Consider the following 21190-nt stretch of genomic DNA (forward strand, 5'->3'; position numbering starts at 1 on the left):
CTGGAGCAGGAGGACAGACGGCAGCACAGAAATGAAGTGCCTTATTAAAGATACATGAACTAAAATAGTTAATCTAATTTCCGTCATGAGGTGGGGATATTTTTATAGCACTGTGACTATTAAATGCTGTAATACAATACAGTATTTGCAAAACATAGGAAGCAACCTAAATCTCTACCTTATTACATGGAGTAGAGTTAATTTTATCTGATGCATATGTAACACAGCATGCTACTATCAAAAATATTTAACAGGAATGTTGAAAAAGAGCAATACACTTACACTGAACTGTTTTGCACTAAAATTGTCCTGATCTTTATTTTAACCTTTCACAAACTGTGCAACAATTATTCTAAGAGATGGGGAAGGGAATAGTCATGTAATGCATTTTCCGGAGCTTGCAAAAATTTCCAAGTCTCTTTTGGCCTCGTGAATTTAAAATGAAAGTATAGACAACAATGATCTCTACAAGCTAAAGCACCTCATTCTCTACTAATTTAAGCTTAAAATTTGGAAGAATGATCTCATTTTTTCCCCCATACCTACCCTTCACAGATTTGAACACTTCATATGCACACAATTGCCTTTTTTGTTTTTTTTTTAATAGATATGATCTTTTTAAGGTCTAGGTCTCAAAGGGGAATTCACCAGGAGATCTGTGTTCCCTCCTCAGACAGATGATTATATATTCACTTACTGAAAGGATTGTTTTCTTCAATTAATTTTGGATATCAAGCCTAGAGTCAGCTTATCCTTCCTTACTCCAGTTTTTGTCTATAAGATGTCAAGTCAAGTAACTGATGTATTAGGACAAGTAGCTTACTTTTTGTCATGCCACCTGGGTATGTATTTGCTGAGTGCACCTGGTATAAGGCTCAGCAATGAGTCTGTTAACAATGCTGGCACTAAAAAACAGAACATGCCGTTGTGCCAGGGGCCGATACTCATGCTTCTGTGCTAATGCTCGAATGGTCAGGATAAGGCATCAGCAGTGCATCAATTTATACTTCAAAGATGATAAAAACATGTTTTGAGTTCTTAAAATCTGTAGAAGAATCACATTTGTACAGGGGCTGAATGTTTTCAATCCATGTCATTGTACAGCTTCTGTTCATGAATTTTCTCCATTTTTACTGATGTTATAATTATCAGCCAAATTAATATTTGACTTTCTTGTATTCTACAAGCTGTTTAGAAACTTCATAGTGCTTATGTCAGGAGGGGGAGAAGGAATTCAGACTACAGCTACGATATTACAACTGATGTAATTATCTCAGAGACAGACGAGCTAGGCAAAGACTCACTACAGGAACTGCAGTGCTTACACAGAAAATACTGAGACATCACAGGATGGTATTGGCACTTCTGGAATGGTTATTCAATCCATGCTGTAAAAACATCTGAGAAGCCTCCAAACACACATTAGAGACACGTATTAAAACATAATTCACAACAACCCACATATTGAGCCCAAGGTGTATTTGGCCATAGCAGCATAGCTTTAAAGAGGACAGTGGAAAATTGGTCCGTTTTACAGCAATATCTTTCCAAGCTACATGAATGTTAACACATATCATACCTAGATACAGTAATAATAACAAACTTCATATACTATTCTACCAGGGATTTAAAATAACTTCTCAGTTTCCTATTATCTGCAACATTTTTTTCTTACTGAAGCCCGTTTTACCCAACATTACAGTACAGACCCATCACCAAATTCTCCCCAAATTTTTTTAAGCAGGGAAATAAGTAACATCAGCTGATGCCTGACAATAATTATTCCCACCAAAAGCATGTTAAAACAGAGATGCAGCTGAGATTTCCTATTAGCAGTGTGAAGGTAAAAACTTTGCACAGACCCAGCTATTAGCATGCCAAGTATCACACAAAAGAAATTCACAGATAAAGTTTAAATTACTTTTTAAATATAAGCTTAAAGTACCAAAATGCACAGTTACAGCACCCAGACAACCTTCACTTAGTCTTGCAATGACATCGTATTAACTATAATATTGCGGCACTTTAGTACCTGTAGTCTCAGCTAAAACTGAATTTTAAGCTTCATGTTGATTAAATAACTTTGTTAACATCAGTGTAAAAACATGCAGAGAAAGGAAGCGGGGGGCAAGTAAGGGCACTGGGACCCAGCGTTCAGCAGGGGGTAGCACACACTCTCCTGGAGAACAGTGTGCTGGTTTTCAGCATTATCACTTCCATCTCTTTCTGAAACGGCTCCAAATTTCTTGACAGGGTAGTACTATAAACAGTAGGATCCAAGCGCTGTCATAGTTTATTGGAAAACTTTCTTTTGACAAAATTTGCAAGCAAACTGACAGGCCTGTAAATGCCATAAAATGCAACCTTGCCACTTGAAGTTTTAGCACTAGTTGAAGTACTTGCAGAGCCTAAAAAGAACAGTCAGAACATGATCTCCCGATAGAAATCGAACTACCAACAATCAATCCTCACCTTCTACCTAGTTATTACAAGACTGCCCCAAATGGATGAACCATCTAAATGCAGATTCTTCAGGGTGGAATTCAGTTGCCTGCATGCCTAACAGCAGAGTGACAGTTTAGCTGCACCAGGGTGACCCATCTGACCTCCACCCACCACTCTAGAAGAGTGTTGTCTCCTGCAAATCCCGTGTCACTTCTACTAGGCTTGTATAGATGTCTCAAATATTACTGGGCACCTAAAAGAGCACTAGGAAAATTGTTTAACAGCTCTTTTTTTAAATTTTTGATTCACTGCTAGAAGTCTAACCTACTTACCTAAATGCATTCCAGGTCTATGCAACTGCACTGGAGCTCACAGTGCTTAATCACTACCTCAACTCTAATTTTCTGACAGTATCAGACTACCTACCACTGAGCAATTTCTTTGGCATTTCTCTAGCTCTCCAAAATCACATATGTAACCATCCCATTCATTAGCCAGCCATTGAGAGACTCTTTACTTACTTTTGATACTTTCTTCTTTGAACCATCAGTACTTTCCGCTTCTTCATGTTCCTTAACACCTTGAGTAAGATTTGTGTAGTTGACCAACTTGCCAAGCAGAGATGACACTTTTGGTCGTATATCCAGTTCTTCCTGTGAAGGAAGACAACTAGTCAACTTCTGCAAGTTACAGCATTTATGAAAAGTGGCTGGGGTCACTTCCTTGACATGGCTCATGGCTGTGGCTGCTGGGAAACACACAAGGAAAGTCAGCAATGGAAAGAGTATTTTGTTGCGCCTGAACCACTGATCAGATGATGTTGTTTTCTGAAAGAAGGGCAACTCTGACAGGAAGGCCTACGGTAACAAGCCTGTAAGCACTCTTCTCCTCATGTGCTGCAAAGCATGAAGTACAACAATAAAAAAAGAACGCTGAGCTTTGGGACTGTAGGAAAACGAGCAACCTGTATCTTGCATGTATCTCTAATGTCAGCTTACATCAATAGATACATTTTTTATAAGGGTCAAGTTTCCAAATAAGTTAGATTTAGTGATCAAAGTTCCGTCATTGTAGGCATGCCTGTATTCTGATCATGTTATTACAATTTTCAAACTGCATAATCTAATTCACATGGGTCTAGATAAAAATCCTGGAAGTTGTGTGCATGGAGGCCTTACATCCTCTATCTTTACTTTCTTCCCATCCAGCCTCTGCTTCTGAAAGTAATTTCAAGGACAAATCTATGGCTTCCTCTTGCAAACAAATATTTTCCTCAAACAAAACAAAACAAAACAGAGAAATAGCTAATCTGCAAAGAAACAAAATCAGAACAAAGCCATTCCCTTCCCCTTTCTCTCTGAAATTAAAATGTCTTACATGTCAAACTGGACAATAAGTAATGCATGGCAGAAAGAAACAACTTTCTACACAGGAAATAAAAGCCAATTAAGAGGGATTTCACTGTCTGGAGTTTGATCATATCTCCATATATCATTAGCAACTGTTTCTGGGAGGATCAGTAGGATTATGTGCCATTGTACACGATGCAGAAGTGACCCCAAATGGATAAATGGATGCCACGAGCTGGGGAACAGTAGTAGTGGGCAGCTGTTGTTAGACGAGGACAAGGTCAGCACAATGCTGCTGTTTTCATTCCAGAAAAATCTCTTGGCTCAGAAGCGTCTACACATTGATCCTTTTTCCCTTCTTTCCTCAGATCTTATCTATGGAACCTGCAGTTCCCATGTTTAAAACTCTGATTCTAATATCTTCCAGAAAGTGTTTGAAATAACATGTGCTTCCATTCAACTGAGCAGCATGGCACTTGGGATGCTACCTGCTCCTCTGCCTCTTTAGTACCACGAAAACAGCCTACAGTCATGGTGCGGAACTGTTACTGTTTATGGAAGAGTGCATGACTAGTGGTGCATGACTAGCGAAAGCCACAAATTCCACAATACGGCCAACTGGCCATTACCTGCGAGCGAGTTTACCCTGGTCACAGATTTGCCATGCCTTGGAGGGAAGAGATACCTGAGCTGGCAGTGTGCTTCATAATCTTCTAGCTCAAGCACACTGCCATGCAAACATGGCTGTAGGACTTCCAGGGGGAGCTATCTAGTAGCAGGTTAGCTACACTGCTTCAGGCTCCATGTCACATAGCAGAACTCTGCTGGGGCCACCTTGGCCGGGTGCAGAACCAGCTCTGGTTCCCCTGCACCGAGTTCCCAGAATGGGAAACATCAGGCACAAGCTGCAGAGATTGCTGTCAAGCTGTAACTAAGCAGCTCAGCTGGAAAGCAGCTGCAGAGCCATGCAAAGACTCTGCACCGCTCCCCAGTGCTCCAGGTTCTGGAAACTCTTTTTAGAAACTTGGTCTTAGTGCACCATGAGATATTTGTGCTTAATGCACTGCCAAAGCACACAGTCAGCGAGGTGAGGAAGAGAAGAAGGATTCTGCTGGACTCTGTGTGAGTCCAGCTGGCCTCCTGCATATGAGTCTGGAGCTCCTTACTCCCACGGGAAATAAATCACCTCTCTCTGCCTCACACTCCCAAGCACTTCTATTTGGGCTTTTTCCATCACACAGGCCATCCCAGCCCACCGGTACCTCAGACAACAGACATACACCCATAGGAAAGCATTCGGGCAGAATCTGTATTATTGATATGCTGCAGTTGTGATGCAGGATACCCAAGCTAATTCAGGTACCTGAATTCAGGCACTGTCCTACAGAATAGGATGGACCTTCTCAACATGATAAATTAACCCATGCTAGTTTTCCACACTGATTAGCCCGCAGTGCCACAGCTTCACTATTTAAATACTTTGGTACATTGTGGACATATCTATAAACACACCAGCGGCCTTTAGGTACCAGATTCCCATGCAGCGACAGTCAGGAACTGACCCACCACCTGGATCTTTGCAATACTCCATCTTCCGTTGAATGATAAACACTATACACTCAATCCCTCCCAGCTTTGAAGATCAAGGACATTCACATCAGAAGTCTGAAAAACAGTTAGAAATTACCTCAAACAAGGCCAGATTTTTGTCATAGTAATCACCTCCCTTGCCAGCTTCCAAATTGTTGAGGAAAGGACTGTTTTCTTTATGGTTGCCATGACCTGCAAAGAAAGCAGAAGCAGGTTTCCATGAGTGTAGAAAGATCAAAATCCCAAGAAAACCTTGTAACCTTGCCAAAAAAAAAAAAAAGGGAATACATTTGTTTATTCAATTGAATGTTTCTTTTTAGCATGTAAAGTTATGCAAGAATATCAGTTTCAGCACGATAGCACATTCAGTCTCTGCTGCTACTGTCAGCATAGATTTATTGCTATTTCTAGTCCTCCCTTTTCATTAAAATAAGTACAATTTACAAGCAGGTCACAGTTGTGATGCCATCAGTGTCTTTATTTTCTAAAGTTTCCTCTTACAACTATTTCTTGTATAGAACTGACAAGTCAAGAGACAGTTCTTTTGCACTTGGAAATCACTACTAGTTTTAAAAGCAACTTTTGAGCAATACATCCCAACAGATTAGGCAGATCTAGTAAGACCAAACAATTCAAAGACTAGATTCTTTCAAGTTACAGCATTTGTAAATATTACCCCAAAAGTGTTATTCTTTTACTATGTCCACAATGTTCTAGACATCAAAACATGCATCCTTATGATGTCTTTTCTCTTCATTGAGCCTAACATCAAGTACAGTAACAGCACAAAGAACAATGAAAATTTAAAGAAAAAAAAAAACAAACACACACCGCACACAAGATAACCTAGTAGATCAATAGAGCTTTTCATAGTAAACAGCAACACTAAAAAATATATAAGGGCACTGAAGTACAAAATGGTCTCCACAATAGAGAGATGAAATTGATTCCAGTATTCAGGCCTCTGAGCTGCGGCTCCCGTTAAAGTCTGAATGACAAACAAAACTCTTTTCTTTTGCCTAGAACTCTGCCCTCCCTGCTCATTCAGCCAAAATGAACTAAACAGGTTTCCAAGAGCATCTCCCAAAAAGAAAGTCAATCCAAGGAATACTCTTATTTCTATTTACAAAAGAAGTATCCACTGAAGAAACTGAAAATGAAAGGAAAACTTGCTCAAAGGAAAATACTGCAAGTTAAGGAAGTACTGTAGACTGAATACATAAGAAAAAGCAAGTAATTAAAGAGCTGGATTTTTTGGTGTATATTTTCAAAGATTAAGGTAATCAATTGAACAAGGTTATGCCAAATTATTTTTACATCATTTAGGTGAAAGTACATCCGCATTTTGAAATCTGAATTAACGTACAAAATGAACCTAACAGGCAAACAGAGGACTCCTCCTCCAGCACACATACTGTGCTGCTACAAAAGCAATTGCTACAAGCAAAAAGCAATGACCAAGTTCAGTGACAGCCTCACTAAGGGAAGGGGGGCATGGAAAGAAGCACTATTTGCTGGAAACTGCTCATAGTCACTTTGAGCAAAACTGTTGGAAAAGACATCCACAAAAGATAAAGGTGTTTTTAAGCTTCTGGAAGTAAACACTTAGCTGACCAAAAATATTTATAGAGAGCCATCAGTTGTGTTGGTCTATTACATTTCTGGCAACTCGGACTATTAGCACCACATTACTAATTAGCAGGTGCCTCACACTACTGCGCTCGTTTGCTGACCCCCACCTACACTTAAGAGATCTTCACATTGCTGTGTACTATAGAATTTTACAAGACTAAACAAAAAAGAACAAAAAAAGAAAAATCAGTAGGCGTAGCAACAGGCCATCAAAATAAAATGCTTATCAACTTCAAAGGCAAATATTCACTGAGCACAATTGCAAGAACCACTCGCTTGCTGCATTTATTATGTCTGAAAGTCTCCAGCAGCGAATGATGACGACAGAGATACTGCCCACTTCATTCTTCAAGACTTTGATCTGCACATAATTTCTCATTATTACACTTATCATATACAATAAGGTCACAACCAACTTTGCTCCCATACTAACTTCAGTGGACTCAATGTTTGGGGAGGGGGGGAAATCAGTCGTTTTTAAATCATTTCTTTGCTGACAGTTTTCCTTGTTCTTTCATCAGCATCTTGTAAATGCAGCTTAACACTACCTCAAAAAAGTATAAGGGCCGCTCCTTTATTTGCAATGCTTACAGAACCTCTTTTTAATGCAAAAATCACACTGTTGTCAATATAGCTCACATGTTCGATCTCAGGTTTTTTAAAAGAGGGTAACAATTGCTTTGCTCTCTTCAAAACTCTAAACCTCTCATTACCATTCTCAGTATAGGCTTTCCTTAGTTAAAAAAAAAAAAAAAATTACTTCATACCTACTCTCTGAGCCTGACACAAAGACCAGTGCTTTAAGATGAATATTCAAGTTTAATCAGCACTAATTTTCAGATGCATCTTCATTTTAGCTCCAGTAAATTTTCCACAATTGCTCAAAAAGAGCGTCCAGTTCCTCTCATCCTCCATTTGCCATTTTTCAGCATCACCCAGATCCTTCTCATTGGCCTTCCACTCTGAATTTGACTCCTTGGTCTGCTTGCTCAATACATCTTCCCACACCCAGGAAGTCCAAGTAAAGCTAACTGCAGGGGAAAATCAGTAGGACTAGTGACTGGAATCAGAATATTGTTTCTGCGGTTGTTAGGGCATCTTTTTCTTTCTACGAAAAAGAGAAGATGACAGAGAAATACAGCTGGCTTTTCTCCACATTCAGAGCACTAGCTCTATCATCCTGAAAGTGCACAGAGATTATGAATTACTGTGCACAATGAAAAATCTAAGTGAGCTTTCAAACTCCGCGATCCTACTGATCCAACGACTTGTCACATTTAACCTTTTAATGCTGCACACTTACAACAGTAAGCAAAGAAGTTTATATTCAAGTTCATTACCAGGACATCCTATTTTAACTTCACCAGTGCAGATCTGGGTGCTGCAGAGAGGGTGTTCGAGTACTACAGCCCTAAGTTAAATGCAACCAATTACATGATAGCCAAAAATCACCTTCCCCGCAGTTGCATGTTCTGTGTAATCTGCAGTTTTCAGACATGCCCTAAACCACAACAGCAAGGCGCTCATCTCATTTTCTCTATTTGCACCTGTTTCCAACTTCACAAGTAAAACCTATGCAAGATGGCTCCATCTCCCCCACAAAACAAGAATCACAAATGTACTTTGACCATTTTCCGAAACAGAATACCATTTACTGCAGCAGAGAATACAATACATACTGAAATAAAATATTAGTCCAGCATATTCCTTCTGACAAGGAGCAACATAAATGAGCCTTCAAAGAGACGTACTTGCATGTGAAGAGCTTGTCATCTCCATGAGTTTTGGAACAGCGTGGAGGCAAGCTAGGAAAGCTACTGAGGGGAACTCTCGCCTCAGCTTCATATGAGGACCACTTACATCCTGAGGCATGAAATCTCCTGGGCAAGCACCATCATGGGACATGCTTAGTTATCAAGTCTTCAGTCTTGGACAGTAGCTATGTGATGTTAGTTTTCATGATGCAAGACTGTTTTGCAAGGAACATTTCTTAAAGAAAAAGCTATAAACTCTGCAACAGAGAATAATTTATTTTGCCTGAGTCCCTAATTAATCTTGATTTTTGAGACAGAGAAGCTATATGCCAAGTAGGTTACTTGTTTCACTGCTTCTTGGTCTTCATTATCTTTCAATAATTAAGGCATTTTACCTCTGAATGCTGCCAGTTCACTTCCAAAGCAGATAATTCTGTCTGCAGCCATCACTGCAATTACGCAGTTTATCTAAACATCTCCATCACAGTTTACTGAGCTTCTTAGAGCTTCCCCCTACTCAGGTATGCATACAGGTCTCTAAAACAAGGTTTTTCACCCTGTGGATCACCTGGGTTCTATAAAACAAAGATGATCCATACAATAAAACCTAAAAATCCTATGCATGCACACTCCCTCATGTGCAAACAAGTCCACAGGAGAGAACAAAAGCAATAATTAGTTGTCCCAAATTTGCCTAATTTTTATTTTGTTGTCAAGAGAAAACCCTGCAGCAAAACTGTACCAGATGGTCTGTGGACTTTTTTCTGTTCTTTTCCAAAAAGTTTGTTGTTCTTATTTAAGAAAAAAAAAAAAAAAGAAGAGGAAGATGGAGAACAGTATTCACATTACTGCTTTACTTCTGGAATGGAATTAGGTTAGAGCCGGTTTCATTGCTAGAGCACTCCACGCACAAGTCTTCTGTGCTAGCTGCTGTGTTTTCTTTAAGAAGTGGGGGATAAAAACAGGAATTTAGAGAGATGTACAGACAAAACATATGTATCAAAGTAACTATAACAAAGACAGATAACTAAGGATAAATTAAAACTGAACAATTAGGCACAGTGAGACTACCATAAAGACAGACACAGAAGCTTCCCAGTGATAAGGTCTGCTCAGCCAGGCTCGTAAGAGAATAATTACCCATTGTAACAAGCTGGCAGGACGAGCAGGCTGCGTGACTTAACCTGTCAAGGTTGTCTTCTCCGCTGTTTTCAATTTCTGAACTTCCTCAGAAAGAAGTTACCACTCCCCTGCTTCATCACGCTCAGTTAAATAAGTAGAAATTGATACATCTTAAAACACCTTCAGATCTTTCCATTTGGACATGACTAACTCAAAGACACTCGCCTAGTTCTTACAGAGGCTCCACCAACCCAACAAGTCAAGGCAGGCTGGAGGCACAGATGGATATAGTCTGACTAACTTTAGTCTAGCCAGCACAGATAACATGAGCAGTGAAGAAATGGCAATGCTAATCAAGCTGTGGTAAGACCTAATACAAAAAAACAAAAAAATTCCCAGGAGGGCTGTACTGCGATTACAAACGTGTGCCACCTCACTTTCACAGACACGTATCTGTGCTAATTAAACAGAAGTCGGTAGAGGCACACACATCACGCTCCCGTCACACCCCCATTCACGGCATCTCGAGAGGAATGCCCAGACTAGCAGACGTGCTTTGCAGGGCTGGACAAAGCTGCACATGCTGTTACGACCTGTGATGACGGCATGCAGAGCTGCCATAATTCTCTCTACTTGAAATTTCAAGAGCTGCATCTCAACTGAGGAGCTGAATTTCTTCAAAGAATTTTAGTGTGACTAAAGAGCTGAACTGAAAAGCCAGGCTTGAGAAAGAAAGAAATCTATTGGTTTATTTACATCTTTATGACTGACAAAAAAAAAGCAGTGAATTACTAGCAAGTCAGAAACTCAGAAGAAAGCCCAATACTCCTCCCTTCAACATGATTTAATTTCTGGAGCAGTAGAAGAGCTATTAACTTATTTTTAATTATATTGTGCATGTACAGACTCCTTGGCATACACCATAGTAAAAATATTTTTGTAATGAAACAGGCTACATAGCACATACCACCACTTCATTCTGTCATTCAGACAGAATTTTACTATGCCTATTTTATATGCATCACTAGTCACAAAGCCTGTGGTACCTAGGGATATAAACTGAGAAATTTTCATGCACAGGGAACATCTCAGACTTTTTCATTAAAAAAAAATAATAATAAACCATAGTTCATATTTTCAATATTCTTCCTATAAATAAAACTGAAATTTCAGAATAGAAATTAGCCTGGCTACCCAAGCGCTTGGTGTCGGATTCCTTTAACCTAATTTCATCTATCTAAACAGCAGGCATTTACGCTCAGCTAATCACGCAGGCTCACTCTGCAGTCAGAAAGAGACGGCCCAATTAGCTGATCCCTGGAGTGCCTCTCCTGCACAGGCATCTTGGCATGCTGCAAATTCTCTCTGAAGAGAGCCTAACTTAAACAAAACATAATTGATAGATGGCTTAAGGTATGCAAAATGGATCTCTCTTTGGGGGAGTTAGTTCCGTTTGGATAACCTCCTTACACTTCTGCAAATTTTCAAGAGCCAAATCTTCTGGAAATTCCTATACAACTGATAATTACGGCAGAATTCAGTTTGAATTTTTGCCCAGGAGACATAACAAATTTGCTAGACTTACTGTTCCTGTGCTTTTAAGACCTGAAAGCAAAAGCATAGACTCAAGATAGATATTCTACAGCAGGAAAAGTTACAGGAGCAATGGGATAGCCGCACACAGAATTCAGGTAGAATTATTTTACAGTTTTGTTTCTTGCATTACTAAATAATTTTATTAGCCACTAAATGATTTTCGTGAAGACATTTGTTCACAGGCTTAAGGATAAAGTCCTAATAGTAAAAGCTTCCCGTGTCCATTTTCATTACTTTTTTTTTTTTTTAATAAAAAGGAACTGTCTTAACACGGTTCTTCACAAGCAATTTCCAGATGCTAACAATGATACAATCACTCCTCTGAATACTTGTACCATAATATAAACTTTGTTTCCCCTCAAAAGGCTGTGCTATGTTCAGGTACCTTTCTTCTCATCTTCCAACAGCAGCAAAGCTGCCTGCAAAACAAAGCATCATTGAAGATGATAAAACCCTAAACAAGTTTCTTGACCTTTTCCTAGCAGTTCAAGAACCCGGATATCTCCATTGGTAGTGCAATAACGAACAGAAAACTGTTAGCTACAGTTCATCTAACACCTTGGAGACACGCCAAGGAGAAAATAAGGGGGAAGAAAGGATGAGCCATATATTCCAGGTCGACCCTATATTTTATGAAAGCAGAGGACAACGCTGTGCTAGATAACAACTCACGCAACAGCAAGGCTGTGTGAGAGGAGAGAAGAGTAGAGTTGAAAGGGCAGAGCTGTGATCTTTACCTGGCCGCTTTCAGGCAGCAAAGAGATGCTCTGTATTTTAAACAAGGGCTCAAGCTCTATTGGTTGCACTGACGACACTGAACTCTCACATGCCAGATGCAGACACGTGCTTCCGTCAGCCACTGCAGCTTAAGGCCAAACCTATTGACGCCCACAGGTATTTTAAGAATATAATGTGTTCATTCACAGTTTTAAGATTAATAGCTAACAATATTTACTTCACTGCAAATCACCACTGTCATTAAAATTCTGTGTTTACTGGACTTTCCAAGCAAGTAAAGGTGGACCATTTAAAATTCATTACACAGTACACCGCAGATAACATGTATGTATTTATAACCAGAAACAGCTTTGGTATCTGCTAAAGATGTACAACACACAGTTTTACAAAAATATGTGAAAAGCTATACTGTCGGTAACATGACATTAATTCCTCTGAAACAGTTCCGAATTCAGAAGACTGCATTTGTTTGTGTTTTACATGAAAGAAAAGGCCAAAGCTGTCCCAGACAACCACCTAGGCAGCAATCGGGCAGTACCAGAGCATGGAACTGAGTGCACAATTAAGGCACAGATCTTGTGATTTCTCCCTCCATAAACATGTCTGCAGTTGCAATCAGAGTTTTACTGTACTCTGCAAAATTAGACTACAGAACAGTTTTACCAATCAAGTTGACTGATACTACAAAACTCAAAGGATTTAACAATTTAATAATTCTGTGTTTCAGAAAGTCCCAGGATTTTCTTCTTCAGTTAAGATACAAAGGTACCTTCAAAACACTCTAAACCTTTGTGGTTATTAATATCCGCACGAAGTACTTACCCTTTAGCAATAATTCTTTGCCAATTTCAGTAGTTTTGTTTACCATTATTCTTCTTTCTGCTCTTAGTACATGCTTTAGTAAATGCCTTCTCTGTGAAGTCCTGAGGATCAGGCAAGTTTAATAATACCGTACTCCCAAAATAAATTTTTTCTGCTGCCTCTGACAAACTGACTGCTGGTTGCAATGCTGAATGGGACTCGCTCTCTCTCTCAGGAGGCAAAACAGTTTCTTACAGAAAGCTAAACCGACATTGATGTAATCCTGACACTATAATCCTTTCAACAGCAACAAAATACATACGTGTCAGGATCTTACTGAAAATGTTACCTGTGAAATCCAGACCCAGCCACAGCTAAGAGGCAGACTGCCAGTTGCTTGCACACCTATTTGGAAGAGTATGTGCCACAAACCTGCCACTTGCCAAGTGTGAATCAACAGCGTTTTCAACTTGCCAATGCCATGAGAAGTGTAGCTGTGCGACACTGACCCTCCAGGCACCCCCGCTTCAAAGTGAAAACAGTGATGTCTTTCTTTCCATCTTCAATAATTACTACTACCATTACCCACTAATGGATGAATCATATGAAAGATCACAAAAAGCATCAGTATGACGAAATGAAGGGTTATACGAGATAAAGAAGTAGATATGAACTTAATGATTTTAAGTAGTACATAATTACCAGAACACTCTCCATTCTACTCATTCATAACAATGTACTCTGGATACCTCCAGCACCACACTGAGAACATCTACAACATACAGTAGATGCAATCACCAAGAATGCCTGTGTGATTTAAAAAGCCAAGTGACTTTTGAGAAACTGGATTTAGGAACTCACATTGCTTAAGAGCTTTCACAAAATTGCTCAGCATTGTCAGCTGAAAAAAGCATACTATAAAAACAACCTTTGTACTTCACTGTAATCCACTTCAGAGGTTCTTTCATGTGGAATGACTCCAAATCATTCCTCATGACTATCTTTCCTGAAACTCAGTCCCCTCACACGCATGAGGGCATCTCAGATACAGCACACCCTGTATCAAAATACAGGAAGAAGCATTTTAACATTTTCCCCATCTCGGATAAGGCCTCTTAACTTGCAGAAGAATGTTCTCATTTTCTCTGAGACACAACACACACCTATGAGACCAGCATACAGTGTTGTATGTGATATTTAATTCGCTCTCTCTGATATCAAATTCAGGAAAATGTTTTCAGTCTGGTACCCACTCCACTGACCATGGCTGCACAATAAGAATGACGATAGAATAACAAGAAAATAATTGTTTTTCAGACAGATCCGCTCCTTTGTCCAGCTCGCCGCTCAGCCAGAGAAACAGCCGTGCGGGCGCAAGGACACAGTGAGAACAAGCAGCTGGGAACAACGATCATGAAGCCTGGGCATTAACCAGCTCAAAAAGCTCCCTGCAGAAAACAAGTAGAACAGTAGAGGAGATATGGGTCAGATTGCCAAGTATCTCCAGACATAACTAAAAATGGTTTAGTTACTCTGAGAATTTTCACCTATTTATTTTCAATGTAATACATACTATAAAATGTACATAATGGACAATTACTATCTATTCCTGTAAGACAGTGGAAAGGCATCTTTTTTTACTGATTGCATCTTATAAGCCCTGAATGTTTCATTAGTTTTCAATTAAATTGTATAAAGAGCACTAAATGTCAGGTTTTTCACACATTCGAGGAGTACTTCATTCCATGTAAAAACAGAGCGTGTGAGAGATTTTTATCTTAAGTTAAGGGGGGGGGGGTAAGAGAAAGAAAAAGAGCTAAGCTTGGACATGATCTAAGGATGAAGATCCAACCCTTCAGCATGGAGTCCTACAAACATCCAAGACTCACAGTCATCCAGGACATAATATTTAAAGAGAGAGTGCTGGAAAAGACAGGGCTAATCAGAGAATTCTCCAAGCAAAGGAGGTCACTCCATCCATACTCAAAATTTTAGTGGGTGGAGGGTGCTCTAACATTGTACATACAGTGAACAACAAACTGCACTACTTGAAAAACACATATACATATATTCACGCACACATTTTTAGAAAGACCTCAGAGGTCCTCTAAAATGGCAGAAACTATTGCACAGTGTGCAACATATACCATAGACCAAGACAAAGCTAGATACCTGGAAAGGCCACAATGGCTTTTATTATCACTTTACAAGAAGTTCATTGTGCATGATCATCACAGCAAAATGAGAACATCACGTTGGCTCAGGGGAATTATTCATCGGGGAGTGGGCAACATTAGATCACTTGTCATCTGCTCCAACGGTCAGAAATTAAATCAAACATATGCAATAGAATGCAAGTCACTGGAAACTCAGGGACATAAAACAGTGAGCTTAACCCTGCTAAGCATATACTTGTACCACAACATCTAGAATACAGTATCTTCAAAAAGGTCAAGGGCAAAGCATCACAACTAGATTATTCTCTGTGTTGAACTGAGTTACAGCTATAAAGCTCCCTGAATATACACTAAAGGAGGGCATCTTAAAATAAGGTAGATAATCATCCCACTGTCTGGTTACACAGTATTGGGATGTAGCAAATATAGATCAGCTATATTTCTACATCATGTCTGGCTCTGATTTCCCTGAAATTAATCCATGATGTTGCCACTGCATCCTCTGGAACATATGGTAACATCAAAAGCGGACAGTTTGTTTCCATTTGGGCAAAGCAGCCTTGATATAAGTTACATCTATGCAAGAATTGCATTTGGATAAGCTTGGCAAGGGTTGGTTTGTGATGCTCTAGAAACAACTATGCCTTGGAGAGCATGTCACAGCACCAGGAGGTGGAACACAACTCATGAGTCAAGAGAAGGGATGGGAAGAGATCCAGGTGGGCGGAGGACAGGAGTACTTTAAACTAGTATTGCTGCTCAACACTTCATATTGTAAACAACCACAAACAAAGCACTAAGTAATAACCTTTGCGGAAGAAAAACAGAAAATACGTGGGAGCAGTAAGTTCTTAAATCAGACCTACAGAACTCAGTAGAGAACCTCTACCTTTGTCCTCTCCATCAACTCTGGATACAAGGTATATAGGATAGCAAGAGAAGTGAAAGTGATGTCAGTTACTTTATTTACAATTGGATCAGGAGGGCAAAGCTCCTGATTACAAAAGGTAAAAAGTAGAGTAGAAACCGAAACGTGCTGTCTTCCTTCAGAGACAGCAGCAGCTACACTATCTTCTTGAATTGCTCTAAGTGCTGACTCAGATCTGACCTGGCACCTGGAAATCCAGAAGTGGACTTCGCACACATTAACTAAGCCCAGGGCTGCTCAGGTTGGGAGTACGCACAGGGTCATAACACAAAGTAGAGTTGCTATAGATAGTTTTATGAAAATCAGTTATACTCCAGGGCATAAAATTTGTGTTTTACTGCAGCAATCAGCAATTTAAAGTATGCAAGAGCAAGTCTCAACAAGCCTGCCCTCCTCAACAGTTACCCTAACTCAGCAAATGGGCAGCTTCTACGGGCGCACTGTAAGGATCTTATTTCCCTTTAAAATGGAAGTGAAGGGCAGAAGGCTGGATGGTCTAACTTGTTTCATAATAGGGAGATCTCTGTAATGACTGAATGATGTTCTAAATAACCGCTCATAAAATATATATATATTAAAAAAAATTGCCGAGTATTGCTAGGAGATCAAAATGAAGGATGGTGATTAAATTGCACAGAAAACATACACTCTTTTTCAGCCATATGAACCTGAAGCAGAGATGACCTATAGAGAGCACAACATGCCTCTGTCGTAAACACTTCAGCCTGCGTCACCTCTCCTCTCCCAGGATCTTGTTATACAATCTCTGTCACAGTTCCCTTTGAGCCAGCTTCCAACATTAGCTTATGGATTTGATTCTAATTTTTGAAGTAATCAGTGGATTGCATCCTAGTTATATGACAGACCACATGTCAATCAATGAAACACTGGGGCTTCTAGGACATTGCAGGTCACGCTGGTCAGGAGAATTAGGTTTTCCAGATTCAAGGGGATGGACCTGTGGAACAAACTTCCAGGGGATGCTGGGCAAACTTGGCACCTGAATAACATTCGAAACGCTGCTAAGTCATCCCCTACAACAAAGAGACAAACAAACCAGCTCCCCTGTCTCTGCGCAGAGCACCGTGACCGCCAACGCAAAGGCGGCAGCGGGCCCCCAATGACGGCTGCCCCACGGCTGCAGCAGCAGTCTCCTCCCGCACCCTGCCCTGGCCGCCAGCCCACCACTCGGACCCAGCCTGCGCGGGGCCAACCGGGAGCGCCGGCCTCCGGTCTTCCCCCCTGCAAAACAAATGCCATTTCACTTACATTTCCGACAAGTCTGAGGCTGCCTCCGGTGAGCAAGGCATAGCTAACTTGGCAGTTCTGTCAAGCGATCAACCTTCCCCATTCATCCATAAGCTAATTGAGTCAAAGCTTTTGGGGGCAATTAGCCTTTTATTCCGCACATCAAACCCCACCTCTCTGTCCTACAGAGAATGAAGATCAAAAGACAATTAAAAAAAAATTCCAAGTATTTTTAATAACATCAAATATTTTGAAAAAATGGGCTCCCAGCACTGTCCTAACCTATACCTCTGTTGCTCAGACATGAATTAGGCTGCTGGAAAGAAACAGTCATCTTTTCCAGTCCAAACCTAAGATGTACTACAAAAACTAAATCCCTAACACACAACCTATCCGCAGGAATGCTACCTCCTTAACTCCAGTAACCTTTTTTTAAATGGTACAGAAGTGACAGTTTGAGACTCTGGAAACAGTGTTTAAAATAAGAGCGCACACTCAGGACAAATAGGCAATATTTAGAGCTTACAAAATAACCCCCAACAGGCGTGCGGAGGATAATAGAAGGAAACACCACATAACAGCATACAAGAAGCCACCCCATCCAAAATCTCAAGAGAAACCTACCATACACACATTATAAAATCTGTATTTTTCCTGGTCATGTAGACTTTTTATGTTTAAAGCAAAAACATATTGACTATATCCTCAAGTATTTGACTTTGCAAAAAGACTAGTAACTTTTGTGTGGCATTCTGTTCCTTTGCTTGCTTGAAAAGGAGATATTGTTTGCTTCCATTCACTACAGCAGCCACTGTGAAAGAGGCATAGTTCTCCATGAGTGACAAAATCCAAGTATCCTGAAAGAAATCCTCCAAAGGTGCTCAACTGTAAGAAAACACAGAACTAATGGCAGCCCTCAATACTACTCGGTGCTAAGGGATCACTTGGCATTATTTAAACAAATGTGTGTTGAAACGTAGTAACTAAGAAAAAGGTTTTACTAAATCAAATAGAAAAAAAAAATACTGAAATTTTCTGATCTGTCAAAATGAAGGTCAGCTTAGTACAATAAGAAATACAAAGTTTACCTGTGAAGGACCTGGTGCAAAGGTTACTGAAGACAGTGGAAATATTCCTAAAAACATAATTCCAATAGGCTTTAGACCATGTCTTAAGACTGTGTATTTTTTCTCCCTAGTCCATGTCACTTAGCAAAGTATTTTATAACTTTGAACCAAGGAGTTAAAGAAAAAAGACCGTTGATCAAATAAATCTTGCTCCCACAGATTGGCGATGATAGCCATTTTTCTATAACATAAATCAGTCTGCATATTAAATTCTCTGTTACATCACAGTCAAGAATAAGTGTAAACTTTTAACTTTTTCTTGGAGGGGAAGGGAAAACTTACCAAATTCAGCTTTTCTCTCTGTGTGGCACCGGATGTCCCCCATTCTGTAACATGCACTTAAGAAGAAAGCAACGAGCACTAAGTATGATTTTCTTCAAGTTTTTTGTTCTTCTTTAGCTAGTGGCATTTATCATGCTTGGCTACATTTTCTAGCCAATGAAGCTGCAGAGTATCTTAATCCCCATTTTACGTGGAACTTCATAGCAATTGCCAAGTTTAAGCTTTACATTGAAGAGCATGCAACCACGCGGTTTTTTTTTATTTTGCTGCAGCAGAAGGAAGAAAGGAAGCATCACTATTTCCATTAAGGAAGTGAAACACTGAAGAAACTTGCAAGGGAGAACAGAATAAAACAAACACAAACCAATTTTATATACAAGAGAGAGACGTACCACAAACACAAGATAAGAAACCTAATAATTGATTTGAATTCCTTTAGAAAAGTGCAGAGATGGAATAAAAGATACAGTTTTAGCATGTAAAAAATTCTTACTGGTGACTGAAGTTTGAAAGTGGTGCTCAGCAAACCAAAAGCAGCATGCACTTGCAGGTATAATTAGATAGAAAATCGATGTCTTTTCATGTGCAATTGCTTAGCCTTCTAACACAGGTGTTCTCCTAAGCACAAAAAAACAGCAGCTACACAAGACTGGCATAGGGGTTTTTTTGTGTGTGTGTATTTTTAGTTTTTTTGCCACATACAGACCCACCCACATACACTTACAGGAGTTGCTTTTAATTCGCTTAGACATATCAGAAAGATGCTTCCCAGAGCTTTTCCAAATAACTGAAATACCAGAGAACCCACAAAAAGGCCCATGTTTTTCTATATTTAGCTAAGTCATCTCCTGGCCGCCCAGCAGCTGGCACTGAGATGCCCTTGGTGCCGGACAGCTGCAGCCTCACCAGTTCCATCTTAATCACTGCACAAGTTAGAAGACATATGAGAGACATGCTTAGTAGAAGAAACACTTATGAACTCTTTTATCAAAGCAAGCATTTTTATAGATGAATTAAACCTGACAAAACCGCATGCTACTAAAAAACCTCTAGAAACTTGAGGCACTCTTGAAACTCACTAAAATAAAGTTCTTACTCTCCAGGTCTCAGGGAAATTCTTGCTTCCAGGTTGTGTGAACCTTCAGGAAGAAAGTATATACCATCACCTACCCAAGTGTCATATGCAACCAGTCAAGTCACAAAGCACTTCTCCACTCTCATTTTTCACATACCACACTCTTATCTTCCCTTATCTGCAGCAAGAGTCCACTTATCTATGCACCTGTATTGTTGAAAAAGGTATTCTGGAGCTTAGCAGTGCTATCAGTGCTTTGCTAATCGCAGGCTACACAAACAGAAGAGAAAACAAAGATGACCATGCTGTTAAGACCCCTTTCAAGATCTGCATTTCCAATGATAACCATTTCTGTGTATCCTAATTACATTTATAGCGGAAGGGAATAACTCAGATCAAAGTACCTCACAATTTTGTTTATGAAACAAATACTGATATACATTCAGCACTCACGGGACACCTCTAAAACCAAAGTTACACAGTAAACTTTACAGAGAGGGAAAACGGAGATGCCAAGCTTGATGCAATAGAACACCTTGCTCATCAAAACGACTGAAGTGAAGAAGATACAGCTTCCGTACTATTTTCAACAAGTCAGTAGTACACAATCACTGGAAGAGACAGTCCAGTGACATTAGGGTAGCAGTGTACTTCTGCTCTGTTAGTTTCCTCCCAGGCAGCTCAGAGCTTCTGCCTGGACTCCCCGACTGCTTCCCAGACCCTCTTGCGCAACTTCCTTCTACAGCTTTAAGGCACCATGGAGAAGGCTGAACGAAGACGCACGTTCTACAGAGGTTAGGCAAAAATACCCTGCTGTGACTACTGTAACAGTGCTTTTTACCCATATTGCTGCTAGCAGGAGTTCCTACTTGAATTTTAAACAACCTAAAATATATTTGGACATATATTTCTGTCACTTTTTTAGCTGTGGTATCTAATTCATGATATGACTAATTTTATCTTGTCTCTGGACTTTGCCAAAACACCTACATATAAGAATTAAGTGCTTTATAAAGGAATTTTTTTGAATGATTCATGCATCTTCATTAAAAGTATTTTCAGACATATTTGGTGAGCTATATTTCAAGTCTTATGAGCAACTTAAAACTTTTTCTAGTAAGTCACCCTGTATTAAAAAACAGGGAATTGGGAAGAAGATTAAAGTAAAAATATGCTGCTGTCACACCAGAACTTCCATTACCAGTCTCCTCCAGTTTGAAAACAGCTTATTGCAACTCACCACCATAATCTATTGCTGCACAAGGACACTGTAGGTACTAATACAGACTGTAATCATGAGAGAAAGGTCTCAAGCCTAGTCAGAGA

At 39.8% G+C, this 21190-nt stretch overlaps 1 protein-coding gene across 5 annotated transcripts in view; it reads right to left on the reverse strand.

The window, feature by feature from the left end:
- The window catches only part of SLC12A4 (solute carrier family 12 member 4), a 50316-nt gene that overhangs the window by 25557 nt on the left and 3569 nt on the right, over nucleotides 1-21190 (reverse strand). For all 5 annotated transcript variants that reach the window (XR_010885298.1, XR_010885297.1, XR_010885299.1 and 2 more), the window contains exons 2-3: nucleotides 5482-5576; nucleotides 2967-3098 (exon numbers count right to left, since the gene is read on the reverse strand). Coding sequence is in view for 2 of the 5 variants with exons in the window: in XM_067302602.1 (XP_067158703.1) it covers nucleotides 2967-3098; nucleotides 5482-5576 (227 nt within the window). In the remaining 3 variants the exon portion in view is untranslated. The remainder of the gene's footprint in view (nucleotides 1-2966; nucleotides 3099-5481; nucleotides 5577-21190) is intronic.

Source organism: Apteryx mantelli, chromosome 10 (assembly GCF_036417845.1).
Source record: "Apteryx mantelli isolate bAptMan1 chromosome 10, bAptMan1.hap1, whole genome shotgun sequence".
NCBI classification, from domain to species: Eukaryota; Metazoa; Chordata; class Aves; order Apterygiformes; family Apterygidae; genus Apteryx; species Apteryx mantelli.